The following is a 20,263-nucleotide window of genomic DNA, read 5'->3' as shown; positions in this document are numbered from 1 at the left end:
CAGTATTAAATTGTAACCGTAACGATCGCTAGATGACGATACCGAAGCAGGAAGTGGTACAGGGAATGACGATACCGATGGTGGTCATGGAGGTGGCCGCAGTATCGATGGTGACGATGTCGACAGTGGCGACTGAGAGGTCGAGGTTGATGTTGGAGGTGACGGTGGTATGGGTAGAGACGATGGCGATGCTAAATTCGACGTCATCAGCGATGAGTGCGGTGGTGGAGTCGCAAGTGGCCGTGGTGTCGATGGTGGGGATGACAGAGATGGTGGAGACTGCAGCGTCAACCGAGATGGTGGTGACGCCAATTTTGATGATGGAGATGCCATGGTCATTGAGGGTGTTGGCATTGAACCTCTTGCCATTGAGGGGATTGTGTGGCCGTCCGTTGCGATCTTGATGCCTGGTGGTCCAACTGTTACGCTCTCGACCGTAGATGAGCACGTAGCCACATCTGTTTGCAGTGGTAGACTTGTAGTCACACGCCCGACCGTAGAAGAGCATGTAGTTACTTCGTTTGTCGTTCCCAGTAGTCGTGTTCCTTGTTGATCGTCTAAAACAGCATCTGAGATGGATGAAAGGGGGCCTAATCTTCTATGGCCAGGGTTTTGAGTCGTAGCTTGATGATTAACACCAAGGTCTTCTCCTGGTATTTTCCCAGAAGGGATGGAAAGTGGGGAGTGAGTCGATTGGAAAGGGGGAGAAACGGGTTCGTCAGCTTGGTGAAATGAGCAGAACGCTCGGTATGGACTACCTCCTCTGGTAGCTGCCATACTCGATTGTCTCCTCCAACCAGGTACTTTGTCAAAGTGCGCCAGACAAGTGGGTGACGAACTTGGTTTCACTTTTACTTCCCCTTCTCTTTTCTTCTTCCACTCTTCCACATGTTCCTTGTCTTCGTCTCCTTCATCTTCCTTTGAGCTTCTGGCTTCTAGATCTTGTGGCTGGGTGTTGGAATTTGGAGGCCAAGGGGGTGGTGCATCGTGTTTTTCCAATGCTGGGACTGACCCATACATTGACGGTTTATCCGATTCTTGCAGTACACAACCGTAAGGGTGTTGGCTCAGCGCTAATCCGTAGCCAACACAGTCCCCACATTGTTTCTAATACCGTGATCGATGCTGTTTGTAATAGCGGCGGATTTGGTGTCGACGAAGGTGACCGCGATGGTGTGGATGGAAGTGATGCCGGGAGTGTTGGTCCTTGAACTGGGTTATTGGCTTTCTCTCTGGCGTTCTGTGTTATTCCAGTCCAGTGGCTCGGCTCCACATGTCGATTTTCTTCGGTTGAGTTCGCCTGGAACCTGTACTTCGAGGCAAACGAAGACGTCGATAATTGAGAATGAAACTTCCGTGACGCACCTGGATTCCTATCTTCTAACACTGGGTGCAATGTACTGTAAAATGCATGTATTATGTTAATGTTTATGGTGAATTTATTTTAATTTTTTTTACAAAAATTCTGGTGACTTATGTTAAAATTAAGCTTGTTTTATACTTTAGAATTTTTAGAATAATACTTAAAGAATTCAAACCATAGTACACATGTTTTATATTGAAGCTATAAAAAATTTACATTAAGGTTTATTCAGAAATTATGTTAAAGTCTTGAACATCAAGTATAATATAAGCAAACAAAAATTCTTGAATTGATTATAGAATAATTATGTTAATACCATTCTTCAATATAATGTTACATCAAAAATAGAATAACTCAGGTGCATTATACTATCATTATATTGCTGTAGACATTTTGTGAGAGATAACATAAGTTCAAAATACTGTATTTGAGTTATGGTAGTATTATGCTAAATTATAAGCCAGATATAAGTCTCTCAGACCATTCATCATCTCAACAGGTCATTGAAAGCAAGTTTAGTATAAATACAATATAAATTACAGATGTTTTACTTTACCAGTACAATTGAAAAAAAAAATGTATAATATAAGTACACTTTAGTCACTATAGATATTATAGAATGCTTATGTTAAATGGTTTCTGATTGAAGTGGAGGTTGAAATTCAATTATCTACACCAACCTATAATGTGGAGAACAAGACATACCACCCGTTGAAATTACCCTAAAAGAAATATAGCTCCTGCCTTCTATACTAGTGTTTATTGTAGTAGCATTAGCTGTAAGTCTGCATCAATAAGCTTGCTGGTTATGATATAATGGTGCAGCAGCAACAGTGGTGGGTACTGCCAGCGTCCTATCAGCAACTGAACCCAATTTGGTGGTGAATCTTCTTGGCTTTTAAGGGCTTTTTGGGGCTTTCATCACGTTATATAACATAGTATAGCATGATATGACGTAGTTTAGTGTCATCTGACATGGTGTAGCATGATACGATGTAGTCTAGCATCATCTGACATGTTGTAGCATTCTTACAGTGCCATATTACATAGTACATCATGTCATATGACATAGTGTAGCATGATATGACATAGTATAGTGTCATCTAACATGGTATAGCATTATATAACATCGTACAGTGCCATATTACATAGTACATCATGTCATATGACGTACTGTAGCGTAATATGATATAGTCTAGCATCATCTGACATGGTGTAGCATTCTTACAGTGCCATATTACATAGTACATCATGTCACATGACATAGTGTAGCGTGATACGACATAGTATAATGTCATCTGACATGGTAAGTTGAAACAGAATTTTTCAAGTTCTCTGAGCAATGAGTGCCAAGTTAAAAAAAAATGGCACAGTTATCATGACATCATTGTTGCAATGTGTCTGAATTTTGTCTGAATTGCACGAGTTGGTCCGAAAATGTCTGATAATATCTGCTAGTGTCTACTGACATCTCATTGGGCGTGATAGTTCCCTACCAAATGAGTTTTTAGTATAGCTTTGGATCAAGAGGTGCAGATCTGTATCTGAAGTTTTGTGTGGCTTAGTGATAGCTGCAGTGCTGAGTAGGGTTTCACAGACCCTCTGAATAGGATTAGAATGCAGTGTTGTGCCTCAAGCTCGTCAACAGTACCCCGAGCACCCTCATCACCCAGTCACCTCTGCAACCAGTGAGCATGCTTGAATGCGATGTCATATATATTGGAGAAGCTTGTATGAGGATGTTGAAGGTCCTCGGGTACTCCAACATTGACAATTATTCACCTAAAGAAAATATTGTTGAAATGTGTTTGCTTGTCGAGTCAATGTTCAACAACTTACTGAACAAGTTTCAACAGTCTCTTGTCATGAACTGAATACCCTAGAACCACTGCACCCAACAAGTGGGGTTTTAAGGCTTACATGGTGAGCACACAAGAACACAATTAACAACAAAAGGGGGACCACCGAGGCGACAAGAGTTACTCTGAGATAATTACTTACACAGAGAGCACCAAGAAGGTGTTGGAGAAAGCGCTGATAGTATCTTTTAGAGTGATACTGAACTCACACAGAGGGGAATACTAGATAGTACTTTTTAGAGTAGTACAGAACTCAGACACAGGGAAGAGCGCTTGGTAGTACTTTATGGAGTAGTACTGAACTCACACTGAGAGAGAAGAAGGGAAAAAGCAAAGTGTCATGAACTCGCCGTACTCCGAGTACTCCTCCATAGTACTTCACGTGTTATCACAACCCCTCCCGCCTTCGTGCTTGATCATTTCGATCCTTGCAATCGTCCTCTCTTCCACCCCTTCGGCCCCTTACCGTTGAGCACTCTGTCCGACTCGCGATCGCTGTAGACCATCGTAGATAGGGAGGCCCCTGCCCCCTTGACTCCTTACCCCTTAAGTAGTGTAGTATATAAGTACTCCAAGTGTACAGTAGAACTTCACTCTTGTCTGGTCAATCCTACCTAGGAGTCATTCCTTTTTCCCCTTCAATTGTCAGCTTGCCTCACCCAAGGATCGACTCCTGATACAAAGGGACTCTATTGAGAGTAGCAAACCAGACTAGAAACAAGGGGTACAAAATAATAAGGCTGGGGATTCAGCCAATATACATGGGGTTTATATACTACTGAGCTACCTACATGGGGATAGAGCTTAACCAATAGGAAATAACATGGAATAACCATGGAATAACTATGGATGACTATGAAAAGCTGTGAAATGACTGTGCAAGGCTGTGCAAAATAGAAGAGTACAGATTTCTAGAATGCCCAAGATGCCCAAGATGCCCAGAATGCCCAGAATGCCCAAAAATTGATTTCTGGGGATTCCTTGCAGATGGACATGCTTCAGAAAGTGAACGATTCATGACATCTCTTCATTCCCATGCAGGTCCCTAAGTCTGGCTATGTATGTATAGGTTGTATGATATTCCAACATGTAACATATGATATTCCAACATGTAACATATAATATGGCAGTATATTTTATATAACGCTATATGATGCCAAATGACAGTATATTATGTTGTATCATGCTATACTATGTAATATGGCACTGTAAGAATGCTACACCATGTCAGATGACACTATACTATGTCATATCATGCTACACTATGTCATATAACATGATGTACTATGTAATATGGCACTGTACGATGTTATATAATGCTATACCATGTTAGATGACACTATACTATGTCATATCATGCTACACTATGTCATATGACATGATGTACTATGTAATATGGCACTGTAAGAATGCTACAACATGTCAGATGATGCTAGACTACATCGTATCATGCTACACCATGTCAGATGACACTAAACTACGTCATATCATGCTATACTATGTTATATAACGTGATGAAAGCCCCAAAAAGCCCTTAAAAGCCAAGAAGATTCACCACCAAATTGGGTTCAGTTGCTGATAGGACGCTGGCAGTACCCACCACTGTTGCTGCTGCACCATTATATCATAACCAGCAAGCTTATTGATGCAGACTTACAGCTAATGCTACTACAATAAACACTAGTATAGAAGGCAGGAGCTATATTTCTTTTAGGGTAATTTCAACGGGTGGTATGTCTTGTTCTCCACATTATAGGTTGGTGTAGATAATTGAATTTCAACCTCCACTTCAATCAGAAACCATTTAACATAAGCATTCTATAATATCTATAGTGACTAAAGTGTACTTATATTATACATTTTTTTTTCAATTGTACTGGTAAAGTAAAACATCTGTAATTTATATTGTATTTATACTAAACTTGCTTTCAATGACCTGTTGAGATGATGAATGGTCTGAGAGACTTATATCTGGCTTATAATTTAGCATAATACTACCATAACTCAAATACAGTATTTTGAACTTATGTTATCTCTCACAAAATGTCTACAGCAATATAATGATAGTATAATGCACCTGAGTTATTCTATTTTTGATGTAACATTATATTGAAGAATGGTATTAACATAATTATTCTATAATCAATTCAAGAATTTTTGTTTGCTTATATTATACTTGATGTTCAAGACTTTAACATAATTTCTGAATAAACCTTAATGTAAATTTTTTATAGCTTCAATATAAAACATGTGTACTATGGTTTGAATTCTTTAAGTATTATTCTAAAAATTCTAAAGTATAAAACAAGCTTAATTTTAACATAAGTCACCAGAATTTTTGTAAAAAAAATTAAAATAAATTCACCATAAACATTAACATAATACATGCATTTTACAGTACATTGCACCCAGTGTAACACTTCACTTCTTCCTTTACCTCTTTGTTCATCTTCTGGGCCATTAATTGCATCCTCCAGTTCGTTCTTGAGGCCTTGGTGCTTGAAATATGATGGAAGTAGAGGGGGGACACGTAGATCGAGATGTGAGGGAGAAGGGATGATGGAAGTTTGCGACGAATAGGGAATAGGTGGCAGTGCCACGGGCAAAGCACCTTGCAGCACGGGCCGGTCAGATTTTGTTGCTTTGGGCAGTTGGTTCCCATACGCCACGGTTGCGACGGAATCCGGTATAGCCGGTTCCATATCCTTGTGACTGTTACTATGGGTCACACTCTCCGCGTTTTCCTTTCGACTTTCATCTCCCTCATTGGATTTCATTATCCCCTGCTTTTCTTTCTCACTATCTCGCTCATCACTCGGTCGGAATGGATCAGGATTGTTTGGTTTAGATGGGGATTTTGGGATGCAAGGTGCATGACCGATTGTTCTTTCTCCGAATTTATTCTGACCTGAACTTCTTTCATCAATCAAACGTGTGTTCTCGCGATTCAAGGACCCAGAAGAATCAACGAAACAACTTTCAACATGGTGCCATGAAGAAGGGGCTTCAAGGCGATTTTTACGGCCGTTGTCATAGTGCCGTGAAGAAGTGGCCACCGGGACATCTTCAACGTCAGACTTGATATCGGGTATGTAGACAACGCGACGCCTCTGGGACCTGGAAGACTCGGGATTGGCTCCGAGGGTTGAAATGCTTGCTTTGTGCGACATTGACGCTTTCATTTCCAATGTGTGGGAGTTCGCTACGTGCGACTCTCAATTTGAACGATTCTCTACGTGAGATCGCTCATGTCTCAACAGCTGGGCTTGATGTTGGGGTCTGGGTGGAGGGTAGATAGCGTTCAGGCTGGGGATGCTCGCTACATGCAACATTGGGGAGTTTGCTGCAGGCAACACTCGATTCAAACGGTTCTCTATACGAGATCGTTCTTGCGTTGTCCTACTATAGTCCCGAAGTCGATTTGTGGTTGGAGGTATGGCGGTGATTGGGCTCTCAGATCGAGGTCCACCATCGCTTGTCGCTCGATACTTTGGTTGCAGGTGAGTGGCCATTTGGACTGGATTTTCAACTACGGCTCTTGGACTGATAACTGCCTTGGTTACGGCAGATGACGTGGAACTGCCAGAACTAGTCGAAGGTGAGGAACGAGATGGAGATGGTCGAACGGTACCAGTCTCGGTTTGGCAGTAGCTCTTCATCCGGTAAGTTTCTTAAAATCCGATGAATCGATGGCCGCCGAATATAGGTAATAATCTCTGTCAGCCGTGCACGATTTCGACGATTTGACAAGAATGTGAAAGCATATGGTGGCATGTCTTCTGGGTCACATTTGAGTAGGTCGTCAAAGAAAGCCAGGTACGTGTTCAATGTTTTTTGTCATATAGGACAAGTCATATCATCTAATATATCTACTACATGCAATTTCAGGACTTCGACAACATCTCGTGCAACGTCGAAAGATTGGGGACTGCTCCGAGAAGACTGCGGGTTCGGTACGGCTGTGCGATGGGAACATTCAGTGGATGGTCGAGGAGAAGATGGCTCGGGATGACGATCTCGAGGACGAGGGGTACTGCGGGTTGGATGGATATAGGAAGAGGGGGAGTCAACCGGGTACGTCGATGTTTTGCCTTCATCGTTATCGTTCTCGGCTAACGTTCGACCAGGCGTATTGAAACCTGGGTGTTGGTTGGGGGTGGGATTGCGAGACGAGTGTCTCGAGGTGTTGCTGGGTTCGGGTGGGTTGATACGAGGTGAAATCCAACCTACGGCTGGGTCACGAACGTGAAAGGTGGGGGATCTGGGTGATGGAGAGCAGCTATCGTTGTCGCTCGGGGTGGGTGTTCGCTTTGGTGACATAGCTACATACATGATGGGCTAATCAGGGGAAACCTCGATATTATGTTAGAACTCGGTAACAAAACCTGAAGTCTCTACCTTACAAGGGGTGATTAGGGAGCCAAAGTATGTAGTTAGAGATAGGATAGGTTGTTGTCAAGCTCAAGAGCTGGCTGTTGGATGGTGTCGAGCTCGAAAGCTGGCTGGATTGGTTAGTATTCACACTAGGTGGCTGTTTGTAGGTAACAATGAATATATTCACTGTACTACAGAGATAAAGAGTTGAAATAGTAAGAGTATTACTACTTGGATGGGTTACAGAGTGGTTAAAAAATATCGAGGTTGAGGTTTCAAGAAGAAACCTCAAAGTTTATATACTCTACTATGTATGTGCTTATTTATATACTTATTTAATGAATGTGGGCCATTTTATGTATTCCGAGATGAGGTGTACATTTGGCAAGGGGTTCTCAGGGAATTTAATAAAGGGGTACTCGGGATACTCGGAAAATGAAGGAGTACTTCGGTGAAGGGTATTCGGCAAGGCTGTACAGCTGTGTGCATATGGCCGAATTGAGGGGAATTGCTGGTAAAATTATTGGGGGACTATCTTACTTCAGTGGGCCTGAAAAGTGCACAGATCATAACACTCTGTGGACTATGAAACTCAATATGAAGACTGTTCTCTGAATAACTCTGAAGGTCTCTGAACTGTTCTCTGAATTGCTCACTCTTATCCAATCTCTTATCCAATCACTGATTTAACAGGGCAAATCTAATCTCTATTTGGAGGCTATGCACGGGCAGTTGCTCCAAAACTTTCCTACACACTGGCAGTACTTGCTTGCCTTAACTACAGATACAGGCCTGGTATATATACAATTTCTACACTAGCTTACAAATCGTCTTCAGGCTTGGCTGCCCATGCTGGGTTCTTGCAGGTGATGCTATCTAGCTGCATTCTCGCTTGCTAATACAGCTAGTATATGCCTCTAACTTCCCTAGCTCTTTCCGCCAGGCATCTGCACACGGTCTGGAAGAGTCTAGCTCTTAACATCACTGGCCTCTATTCATCGGTTAGTCTCTTAGCGAGAACTCGTATGGTTCGGCACATGGAATCCGATCCTTAATCCTATCCGAGAGCACTAGCTCTCTCCGACCTGTCTGAAGACAGTCTCTCTCTGATGCTTGCACATGTTTGGACACCTCTCCGATCACTCACACTTGACTTCACCTCGTCCTTGGTCTTGGGCGTGTGTTTTACTTCTTTCCGTAGCATCCACTCGGTCTGTATGAACCGCTAGTGCTCAACACTTCAGCGTGCCTTTCTCTAAGTCTGTCTTTGTTTGAGAGCGCTCTCTCTCTCTCTTCAGGAGTCTGTTTATGACTTCATCCCTCTTAGCTACAAGTCCAGTACTGAAGCATAAGCCTCAACCTAATATCCCTTAATCACTTTGTGCATAATAGAGTACAGAGAGTGGTCTTTCTGAATAGTGACCGCTCGCATAGTGTCTTACAGTTTTCAGATGGCCTCACAGTTTTCAGGCTAGCTCTACGGGATGCTCTCTAGCTGTTTCTCAGCTGTACTAGTGTACTCTTCTAGCGGCCATAAGCTTTAATTAGCAGCTCGGGCTCACTCTAGTTCTCATACAATGTCTATATCATTCCAAAGCACTTAGTATATGTGCTGAAATGGACATAAGGTAGCGTAGATGTCAAAAGTCACATCACCGAATCAGTCTTTAGTGAGATTGGTGCCAAGGCAGTAGCGAAGAGGTGATACAAGCTTGGTTTGTATCTTTCTCAAAAAGCGGTCCCATGACTAGTGGACCTTATTCAAGCAGAGGTATCAGCTTTCTCTCTCTCTGCATACGCCAGTCCCGTAATGACCCAACAACAGGTGAACAAACTCGTCAAGGTGCTATCATCATACCAAGCCCCACCCAATATCCACTATGCACATTGAGCTGCGACTTTCGACATCATCTCATCATACATATTCTCCCAAGAAACGAACACACTCTTCCTTTCTGCCTCAACCGACTCCCCAATTGGATTTCTCGAAGGATCGCCCCAGTGACAGTACTGCTGTTAGAAGAACAGGAGTACATTGTGAACAAAATCGATGAACTGGCAATGAAGGTTAATGAACAAGACACAGAGGATGAGGAAAGGAAGGCAGTCTTTGATATGTTTATCAGGGATTCCTTGGACTTGGGCTCGTGTTTGGACCTCCTGAGATGGAAGCTCATTGACAAGGGTGCCGCTTTCCAGATGACTACGACTCACACAACAGCCAATGCATGTGCGCATGGTACATTCCATTTCTTGAGAAACATGGAGGATTTGGGAAAGTTAAGGAAAGAGTTGGATGAGGCTTGGAAGGACGCTGAAGCAGATATGAAATACGAACAATTGGAGGAACTGCTATACCTCCTAAGTCTCTTCCATTACTCGAAGTACATGGACACAGCAAGTACTCATCTGAATTTGGGATCTATAGGGTGCTGTCATCAAAGAATCTCTATGACTATCCTGTGGTATAACCACGCCTATGCCCCGCCGGGTTGGAGAGAAGGAAGTGATGATCGCAGGTCGCACAGTACCTCCAGCCATACGTTCCATCTGAACGTAACTTGAACTCGCTAATGACCATTCCCTTGGTGGACCATCATTACTTGTGCTTTGTACATAGTCCACTCAAACCCACTCCTATTCCCTGACTGGCACAAATTTATTCTGGAACACTGGTTAGGCGAGAATTTGGATGAGTTAGGAAAACATCTCATGGCGTTTTCGAAAGGTCCATGGACTTGTTTGGCAATATGATTTTTTTTCCGTGTCATGATGTGATGGTTGTGCCCCATTCCGTAGTTTGGCCTGGTGCGAGATGTACCTTATTTTCGCTAATGTGTTCTGCAAGTTGGAGCCAGAGGCTTACAAAGTGATGTAAGTTATCCTATTCCAGATGTCATGGAATAGTATGCTGAATTCCGAGCCACATCAGACCAGAAAATGTGCGCTTCAGAGATTATATACTCCCTCTTTTCCATCACCACCTTCATGTGCAGGTGAACAGTCTAAGGTCATAAGGAGTCTATTGATTCTTTAGTCAACTTCACATGTATCAGTAAGAATATAATTGATGATAATGAATGCAAAGGTTATTAGTTACTGCTTGTTCAGGTGTCAGATACCACTCATGAATCTTGCTTCTGTATATGACATTGAGTGGTATTGAACTCATACACAGAGGATAAAAAGATAGTACTTTGTAGAGTACTGAACTCACACAGGGGAGAAAATAAAATGACTCTATTAATAGTCACAAAACAGACACAAAACTGGGGGTACAAAATGATGAAGCTGGGACAAAGCTAGAAACATGGGGTTTATAACTTTATATACCACTGAGGTATCTAAATGGGGATAGGACTTAAGCAAATAGGAAATAGCTTGGAATAACTATGGATGACCATAGAAAGCTGTCAGATGATTGTGTAAACTATCATAATTCAGACTGTTTTGTGAAGAGGTTGAAATGCAGAAACAAGTTATTTCCAGAATACCTCAAAACTGGACTTACTATACCCCACCTGGCAGTGGGCACCCCTATGTAGTGGGCCAGTTGGCTTCCACATTACTATCCTATTGTATACTTGATATAAACTGAATGCAAAACCTTTGAATAGACTTAAACTGACCTCTAGACAACATTTGAGTGCAGGTTGATGGGTAGGATGATGAGATATGGCCAGTTGAATACGAGATAATTGATAAACCACGTGATTTTACTAACCTCCAGTGGTGTCAGTCCAGCAAGCCAAGTTGCTTGCTTGTCAATGTTGACTGTTACCTCTGCCCCACCTCCATCATTCACTCACCTGACATCTTGTGAGTAATTTTGCACTATGTATGACCTTCTTACTGACTCAAATTCTTGTGATTTCATGTTTTATCAGATGGCACTCCTAAATATTTCACTCAGAGGGACTACTGAAGACAGGTACAATATCTTTCGAACATTGACAGCTGAGACTTTCCCACTTGGCATAGCTCAAGAGTGGGTGTAAAGTTGTTGTTTCTTTAATTTCCTATAGTTTTGCGATTTTTTTTACAGGCTTGAGGATGCGTATTACTCTTAGATGCCGGATTTCTATGGGTTTCAGTGATGAACTTGAATCTTGGAGTTGTGAGGGACTTGTGCAAATTGAGTGGTTCAGGTACGTGTAATTACTCATTATCATTCATATCAAGGCTCATTGGATGTTCTCTGGTCTCCTCTAGCCTTATATAGGACGCAGTCAACCATGCATTTGGCAACAGTAACCAGAACATGAGTTTGACACGACGAACATACAATACATTAGTAGCCTCATGTTTGTAGCAGTTAAAAACAATCTTCTCATTCAAATCTGTCCTATCTGGTTTGAATTGATCCCTCACATTCACTACCTTTGTGCCAGCCTCAAGACAATCTCTATATCAATGTATACTTGTTTGCCACCTCACTCAGCCCCACATAGCTCATATGAGCTTGTTAAAGGGCGAAGTATACCACTCAAGAGTCAACCTAATATCAGAGCTACGGGAGTAGCACCAACACCAAATCAACCCAAAAACTAGTAAACCTCCGTGTAAAGTCTATCAATAACTCTACACACCAGGAAAGATTGCAAGGGTGGACTGCTTGGCAAAGGTTACGCACAAGATCACAGTCTCAGTATCGTATGAAGTTCTTATGAAATCAATGTGTAACTGCAAGTGTAAAAACACCACAGCTACGGGACTCTAAGGTTTGTAGGGGCTCTGTTTATTGTCCAGTGGACTAAGTGGGACTATGAATTTCGTCTACGGTAAGACTAATTCGAACGATTGGAGACTATTGCCCTCGACGGACACAAAAACTAAGTCCTTGGCGGGACACGAACGCTAAGACCCTCGACGGATCACGAAACAGTAATCAAGACCTCGGCGGCCTACGGACGGATAGTTCTCTAGTTTTGACCTCGACGGTCTCGTATAGTTCAAATCAAATCTTATCGTTTCACTGCACAAAGACAGGGCAAATCTCTCTATTGGGTGTCAAGAGCAGTTACTCACGGGCAACCCACTCAGGACTTTCCTACGCACGGGTAGTACTTTTTTATCTACGGATACATGAGCTGCTTTTATACTACTTCTACGCTAGCTTTGTAATCCTATCTCTACTTGTTTCATCTCTAAAAATAATGCACCATAGCTATGAATCCATGTGGAATCTTATCGCTAGGGACTGCTACATGTGCAGAATCTTGTCTACGGAGCTTTTCCGTATTCGAATCATATGTTTTGGACCAATCTGGACCGATCTTCATTTTTGTTTCAGCCTGTAGAATGGACCTACATAGGCGTACCATATGGTATTTCCTGCCTACGGACCTTATCCTGCATTTCGACGTTATCAAATCATATGGACTTTGTGTGTCCAAGTAGTTCCAGCATATGGATCCAGAGTTCCGAATCGCCATAGCACATGAACAGCACGGACTCCAAGATCCGTTGTTCATTCCTGCCTGGTTCCTGGGTACTCTATCTGTGATCTGGGATCTGTATCATGTCTTTTTGTCTTTTCCTCAGATCGGGACTCGATCTACGGTCATATCAAATTTCTCCTAGTCTGTGTGGTCCAATGTCCGATTTCTTGTCAACTAAATCCCCCGTAGAAGTAGGTACTCCTAGTATGAAGGTCTTTTGACTTTGTTAAGTTCTGCTACGAACGGTTCTGTGAAGACTACAAGTCTTCTAATAGTACAATCCCTTGATATGCCAGTGCATAGTAGAATGTAGAGAGTAGAACTCGGTGAATTACCGCTTAAGTCCTCTGCTCATAGTGTTCTACAGGTTTCGAACGGTCATACAGTTTTCTGACACGATCTACGGCTCTCTCTAACTGGTCTAGCTCCGCCGACGGCACATCCTACTAGCGGCACTAGCTTTAACTAGCAATTCGGGCTCACTCTAGTTCTTAATACGATAAATATCGCTCCGTAGCACTGTTTTAAAGTGCAAAAAGAACCTTGTAGCATAGTCAACTAAGTCGCATTATCGTCAACTAACCCCACTAGCTCTCAGGGGGGTATGTTTGACCTGGTTGTGGCATTTGATAACCCAAATTTCCAGTTTGACCAGTTGCACAACCTTACTCAAGATTATACATTTACGTTCGATGATACTGACCTAGATGACATGGATATGGAGGAACAGATTTGCCACGCACTCTGTGAAGTTGAATCAGGCCAGTTGTCACAGAACAAGGCTGCAGATGAACATCGCGTTCCACGTAGTACCCTCCAATGCCGTGTGAAAGGTGGAAAAACACATAGAGAAGCCCATATACATGAACAAGCTCTCTCGCCACCAGAGGAAGATATACTTTCAGCTTGGTGCAAGGTAATGGGAGCGAGGGATATACCAATGACAAGTGGCCTGATCCATGACTATGCTGAAATGATTGCAGGATGGTGAATTGGTGCATTGGTCTCTTCTATATATTACCATTAAGATATGTAATTTCTGTGTCAGGCAATACATGGAATCGACATTTCAAAGCACGTCATCCTGACTGTAAGATCAAGTGGTCAAAAGGACTTGAGAAGTGTCATGCCATAGCATTAAACAAGTCAGTTGTTAACGATTATTTCAATCTGCTGGGAGACCTTGTCCAGAAATATGACATCAAGCTGAAGAACATCTATAACATGGACGAAAAGAGAGTTCAGCTGGGGATAGGATGCAAAGAGGCAGTTTTGGTAGACTATGACCAAAAAGAAGTACACCACATTGAGGGAGGTAGCCGTGAGCTGATCACTATTATTGAGTGTATATGTGCAGATGGTACAGCTCTCAAACCCTCCATAATTTTTCAGGCAAAGTGACGGTATCTCAAATGGGGAGAGGTCAATCCATGTGGTGCAAGGTAAGTTGTTCATTTTAATTTGAACAGTTTTGACAGTGCATAACTCTATATATAGTATCTCAATATTGCCAAATGGCTGGACAGATCAAGAGCTTGGTGCTACTTGGATTGAGAAAGACTTTGGTCCCCAGACTGAAGCCCGTCTTGATGACCCCGGAGACTATCAGTTGCTGATCATCGATGGCCACAATAGTCATTGCAGTTTTCGTTTCGTTTGTTACACCCAGAAACATCGAATTATTCTCTATGCCTTCCACCTCATACAACCCATGCTCCACAGCCATGTGATGTTGGCATTTTTGGTCATTTAGACCGAGAGTGGAAGAAACGAGTCTGTCAGGTAAACTTTTCCCAGTGTTCGAAGTTGAAATTGTATTATTGATAACATGTTTGTAGGTGCAACGGGACTTTAATCAAATCATGAAATATAACTTCTATCACAAATCTGCAACTCACCTAGTTTCTTGATGTGTTGTAGTGGAGTGGTAGAAGGAGATCAGTAGTGAAGCTTAGATGGAGAGCACAGAGATGTTGTATGAAGACAAAGATGTTGTTAAGTCTGAGGCTCTAAGGCTCAGACTGTCTAGCTTATATACATGAATTCTATCTAGAACCCCAGATACTATACTAAGACCTCTAATACTCTATTTGAATAGTAGCACATGGTGTGCTTGGTAATTGTCTGATTAGAATACTTCAGGTACATTCCAGAACAATGGTTCCTTAGCAACAATCTGAGAAACCATATGGTACACTGGGTAATCCTGGGAAACCACATGGTGAAGCCTGGGAAACCATATGGTGCAGTGGGTAATACTGAGTAAATATATAGTACTCTGGGTTGCTCAAGCATGCTTGGCAACAAGGATCAACATCTAGACATCTAGCCTGCCAAGGCTGTTACTAGTGCGATCTAGATCTAACATAATTCCCCCTGGATCTGATCTACAATCTGAAGTGTCTAGAATGGTCTAGAACAAGTCCAATGGTCCACTTCATCTTTAGAATATCTAGTGATATGATAAGATAAACACATGGCACAGATAAGATAAATGTTAGATAGGGATAAGACAGTGAAATCTGTGACAACTTCCTCGCTGAATACTCTCATGCCCGAGCAAACTCATTGAAACCATCTGGTATTGAAGCAGCATTTTGAACTACTGGTATCTGGCCTATCAACCGAACTGCAATACCCAAAAACAAGTTCGAGCCAGCCAAGGTCTATACTATGCAATCTTCACAGCCATTACCAGCCAGGCTTTCACCACTTCTTGTTATAAACCCCAATTGTGATTCTATTTCTTTACCACCATCTACAGATGTTCCTCACACACTATCGGCAAATGTCTCACCAACTTCTTCAGCTCAGCCATCACATTGTATCCCAGCCTTGCAAGTCTCATCAAATCTGAAAAGTAGGACGAGATAAGTTGAGAATATATCGATTCGAATCATTGTTTGATGAACTGAGTTGAACTACTATATATACATACACATATAATAGAATATTGAACTAATTTTATTAACTTGCTGTTGAGTTGAACTAGAATATCTCTACTACATTGAGTTGAACTACAAGCCAAGTTGAACTTCAATATTTCTAATACATTCTTGAACTATCTACAATTTTAAAGTGTCCAAAACATTGAAATTAAAGGTAGTTGAACTAGAATATTTCTAATACACTCAGAGTTGAACTATCTACAACTTTGAAGTATCTGAAATATTGAACTTAAAGGGTACAGTAATAGTTAGTTGAGAAGTTAAGTAATTTGAACAAGTGAACTAACAAAAGCCTAAACTTATCAATTTGTAAATAGCTTCAATATATTGTGTAGTATGCAGAAGAGAGTGATGCTAGTGATTTTGGTAACCCCCTATGCCGCTGTACTGAAAGAGTTGAAGAGTGCCATTGAGCCACGAAAAAAACGACTAGATGAAGAAGCTTCTTGTAGAGTGACTGCAGTTGCATCAAAGGTGCAAGCAATGGAGAAAGTCAGAGAGAGAGCAGAAAATGTTCTGCAACATGGGTGTGGGTGTGGGTGTAGGTGTGGGCGGGGTCGCAGTCATGGAAATGGAAGTGGAGAGAATGATAGCAATCGTGGGTGTGGCCATGGCCGTGGTCATAGTCGTGGATGGACTGGTAGTCATGGCTGTGGTGGACAATGTGGTAGATCACATCACGATGATTCACAGTCTGTCGGATCTGAGTCATCTGGAAAGTCATTCCCACTTTCCAATTTACAAGAGAGTTCCGATTCTGGACATTCTCCGCCACCAAGCCCTACCCCCCCTCATCCATGGCCACAGCCAAAGCATATTAACCCAACCCGTCCCGGCCTTGCTTCTTTGAAAGATGATAGCAACCAGGAAGGTGTAAATGAGCTGTTGGAGGAAAGGAATGTGGATGAGGTCAAAAATAATGCCGAGGAAGGTGATACAGGAGCTCAGGATAGCTCAGGGATGGAAGGAACAGTGGATATTCCAGCTGATGTCTTGGATGAGGAGGAAGAAGGTGATGAAGTGGGAGTGATGAATGTGAATGGCCACTGTTGGATTGCAGGAAGAACACTACAGTTTCTCAATGTCTGGAGCGATGGTGATATCACCTGGGAGCCTATGACTGGAGAGATTAACAATTTGGAGGCAGTGGATAAGTATCTTGAACATCATGATTGTTACAAACCATTCACTTTTCTGGCCCACTGAAACATACTAACCAATGGACAGTCCTCCTATAATTTTCTACCAACAAACCCTACTCAATTCCACCATACACACAGCCTGTACAGCCTCGCCAAGTACCCCGTGCCAAGTACTCCTTCATTTTCCGAGTATCCCGAGTACCCCTTTATTAAATTCCCTGAGAACCCCTTGCCAAATGTACACCTCATCTCGGAATACATAAAATGGCCCACATTCATTAAATAAGTATATAAATAAGCACATACATAGTAGAGTATATAAACTTTGAGGTTTCTTCTTGAAACCTCAACCTCAATATTTTTTAACCACTCTGTAACCCATCCAAGTAGTAATACTCTTACTATTTCAACTCTTTATCTCTGTAGTACAGTGAATATATTCATTGTTACCTACAAACAGCCACCTAGTGTGAATACTAACCAACCCAGCCAGCTTTCAAGCTCGACGCCATCCAACAGCCAGCTCTTGAGCTTGACAACAACCCTATCCCATCTCTAACTACATACTTTGGCTCCCTAATCACCCCTTGTAAGGTAGAGACTTCAGGTTTCGTTACCGAGTCCTAACAACAATGTTGTTGACCCACTTAAATTGTCCATGCAAAGATACTGATAGATAAGTCCTTAGACCACAGATAGTGCAATAAAATGGGTTTTAGACATTACTTTAGACTGTCAGCAATAAATATCCTTGATTTGAAGGCTTTTGGAGAGTTGTAGCATGGGTGGCTAGCTCAACACTGTCTATGTTTTTTGAGCAACACGGCATTGAGGATGTTTCCCATGCCTGGCCCACTGCCACGTTTTCGCGGATTTTGGACCAGGAAGTAGTACTTATGGGAATGGCGCAATCGTGCCTGGCAGAGTTTCAATACAGTTGATAAGGCATGGTAATTATTTTTTAGCATAATGAACTTTATAATTGAGCATCCCTTATAACTCATTAAACAACTGGAATGCTGCCATTTATTCATTTTACAACAGTTATTTTAACCACCATCTCCATACTCATCGCTAAACAGGCAGATATCAGTGCACTGAGAAATTAGGACTTATTCTTATCTGAGGCTAGATAAATAATAATATAGCTCAAATTTCCATTTGAGATTTGATACTGGAAACTCAGGTGCTGAGTGACCACACTCTTGCATTTCAAATGTATATCTCAGTTTATTTTGTGAATGGTGTTTTCTTTGCAGTCTGCTAATAGCCCAGCCTTGGTCATTTTGATTTTATAGAAATCTAAATTAATTTTTTAGCATGTTCAAAAGAGACACAGAGGGTTCTGGTGTTATATGACAATGACTAAATTTGTTGCTGCATCTCCTATGCAGAATTTATTTGCATCCATATCTCAAATATGCTTATCTGTAAGAGAGATGGCAAATGGGGACACACCTAGCAGATAATAGCCTTGAACAGCTGGTACTTGCTATCAGACAACATTGATAAGCTGAGTGCTTTCCAAATACTCATACTCTTAAGGACTGTTTCTAAGAGGGGAAAGAACTGTCATATTTCAGACTATGTAGGGCTTTTATACTACTGATTTTATCACATACATAACTAATACTGTGGACTATGGAACAACTGTGAAGATTGCTATGGAAATGGAATTCAATTAAGTGTAATGAAGTCTGCTCTTTTTCAAATTGCATAAATTGTAGAAAGATGAGGTAAATAAGAAATCAATGAGTGACACCATTTTGGCTTGACATCTGCAGGGAACAATTAGGCACACATCCTCGGTGCTCTCATTGTATTCCATTGCATCCATCTTCCAAATCAATTCAGATGGAAGGAGAAGGTTGCAATTGACATTTGAAGCAAGGTCTTCTCAATTCCTTCTTTAGCTAGATAAACATTGGAATTGATAGAGAAACCAGGCACCTCCTTCATTCTGCTTTTCTTTTCCTGCCTGCTTCTGAGTCAAAGTCCTAAATATTGCAGTAAGTAAACCACTTGGTCCTTCATCAACATTGATTCTTCCTGAAAAGTAGAGATACTGTGAGTTGCTGTTGAGGAAGTTAGCCATCCAAACTGCTCTGCATGCTGTTTGTGCAAGAAATCCAAGACAGCAATTTGTTCATTATCCTGGACATTGAGTGAATGACTGATAAATGGCTAGGAAATGGTTTGAACCAGTTGTTATGAAAGGATGAGGGGGTGGTACTTGACCGAGGTTATGAGGAATAGGTGAAGGAAAGGCAACAAGGCCAATAGCTGTTGAGTGGTTAAATATCCATCATAGATCATTCTAACACTTTGGTGATTTGCCATACCATGCACAGGTTATCACTTTTGGTCCTGCTGAAGCCATCCTATTAGTGACATATCTGGTGCACTTACATGCATATGTGAAGTATCTGGGCTAACTCATGTGTAGAATAACCGAGAGAACATTCCTTCCTCGATGATGAGCTCACGCGTCTATCAAAAGAACGTTGTAAGCTAGACTGTGACGAGCTTGCGCGTCTATCTGTCAGCCATCCGCAAGCTCGCTGTAAAGACCAAGGGTGAAATAATCAGCTACTAGGAATACAAAGGTAATGAAAAGATATGGCAGAAAAGTCAATTGTATACTGTTTTCCGAAGGGCCGTCTGAGCCATGAAACGAAGAAGGGAGAGTCGTAGATGACTCCACGTGAGTCAAGGTGTAAGTCGAGGGTTTAACCCCAGTGAGGTGTCCGTGGGCAGTATCGGACATTATTGGACGTTATCGTTCCAATTCAGTGAACTTTAGAGTTTTTCTGAAAAATTTGGACACATGGTGACAATGACGTCGTAATGTGTCGTACCTTTCTTTTGAATCCGCATCCATCGCACAGAATTCTCCAGTCATGCCCGGGTGAGTAAAAAAACAATCTAACGCCCTTTCTAAGTACAGTGGGCAGCCGCCAAAAATTTGTCTAAGTTCAAACCATAGTCTGTGCGTGGGAATAGCAGGTCTTTCCAAACCCTTTGCCCTAACCAACGTGCCGCGCAACTCTTCCTCATACCACCACCTTCTTCCATTCGCTTCTTGTCTGTTTCCTTTCCCCTCTCTTAAGATCCCCTGGGATTCTTGGGAGAAGAC

The 20,263-nt window shown here is 42.0% G+C and overlaps 4 protein-coding genes across 4 annotated transcripts; 2 read left to right on the top strand and 2 right to left on the bottom strand.

Moving 5' to 3' along the window:
* Positions 1–28: 28 nt before the first annotated feature.
* Positions 29–1,020, bottom strand: E1B28_009430 (uncharacterized protein; the record flags this gene model as incomplete). The annotated part of the gene is made up of 2 exons (XM_043154326.1): positions 29–429; positions 489–1,020. The coding sequence occupies 2 exons, from the start codon at positions 1,018–1,020 to the stop codon at positions 29–31; spliced, it is 933 nt and encodes a 310-aa protein (XP_043009617.1).
* Positions 1,021–7,059: 6,039 nt separating this feature from the next.
* Positions 7,060–7,554, bottom strand: E1B28_009429 (uncharacterized protein; the record flags this gene model as incomplete). Its single annotated transcript, XM_043154325.1, has 1 exon — positions 7,060–7,554. The coding sequence occupies one exon, from the start codon at positions 7,552–7,554 to the stop codon at positions 7,060–7,062; it is 495 nt and encodes a 164-aa protein (XP_043009616.1).
* Positions 7,555–9,657: 2,103 nt separating this feature from the next.
* E1B28_009428 (uncharacterized protein) lies at positions 9,658–10,067 on the top strand (the record flags this gene model as incomplete). The annotated part of the gene is made up of 2 exons (XM_043154324.1): positions 9,658–9,980; positions 10,025–10,067. The coding sequence occupies 2 exons, from the start codon at positions 9,658–9,660 to the stop codon at positions 10,065–10,067; spliced, it is 366 nt and encodes a 121-aa protein (XP_043009615.1).
* Positions 10,068–16,508: 6,441 nt separating this feature from the next.
* Positions 16,509–17,191, top strand: E1B28_009427 (uncharacterized protein; the record flags this gene model as incomplete). Its single annotated transcript, XM_043154323.1, has 2 exons — positions 16,509–16,652; positions 16,706–17,191. The coding sequence occupies 2 exons, from the start codon at positions 16,509–16,511 to the stop codon at positions 17,189–17,191; spliced, it is 630 nt and encodes a 209-aa protein (XP_043009614.1).
* Between the last annotated feature and the right edge of the window lie 3,072 nt (positions 17,192–20,263).

Source organism: Marasmius oreades, chromosome 5, assembly GCF_018924745.1.
Source record: "Marasmius oreades isolate 03SP1 chromosome 5, whole genome shotgun sequence".
Taxonomy (NCBI): domain Eukaryota; kingdom Fungi; phylum Basidiomycota; class Agaricomycetes; order Agaricales; family Marasmiaceae; genus Marasmius; species Marasmius oreades.
This window is presented reverse-complemented; position numbering and strand designations above follow the sequence as displayed.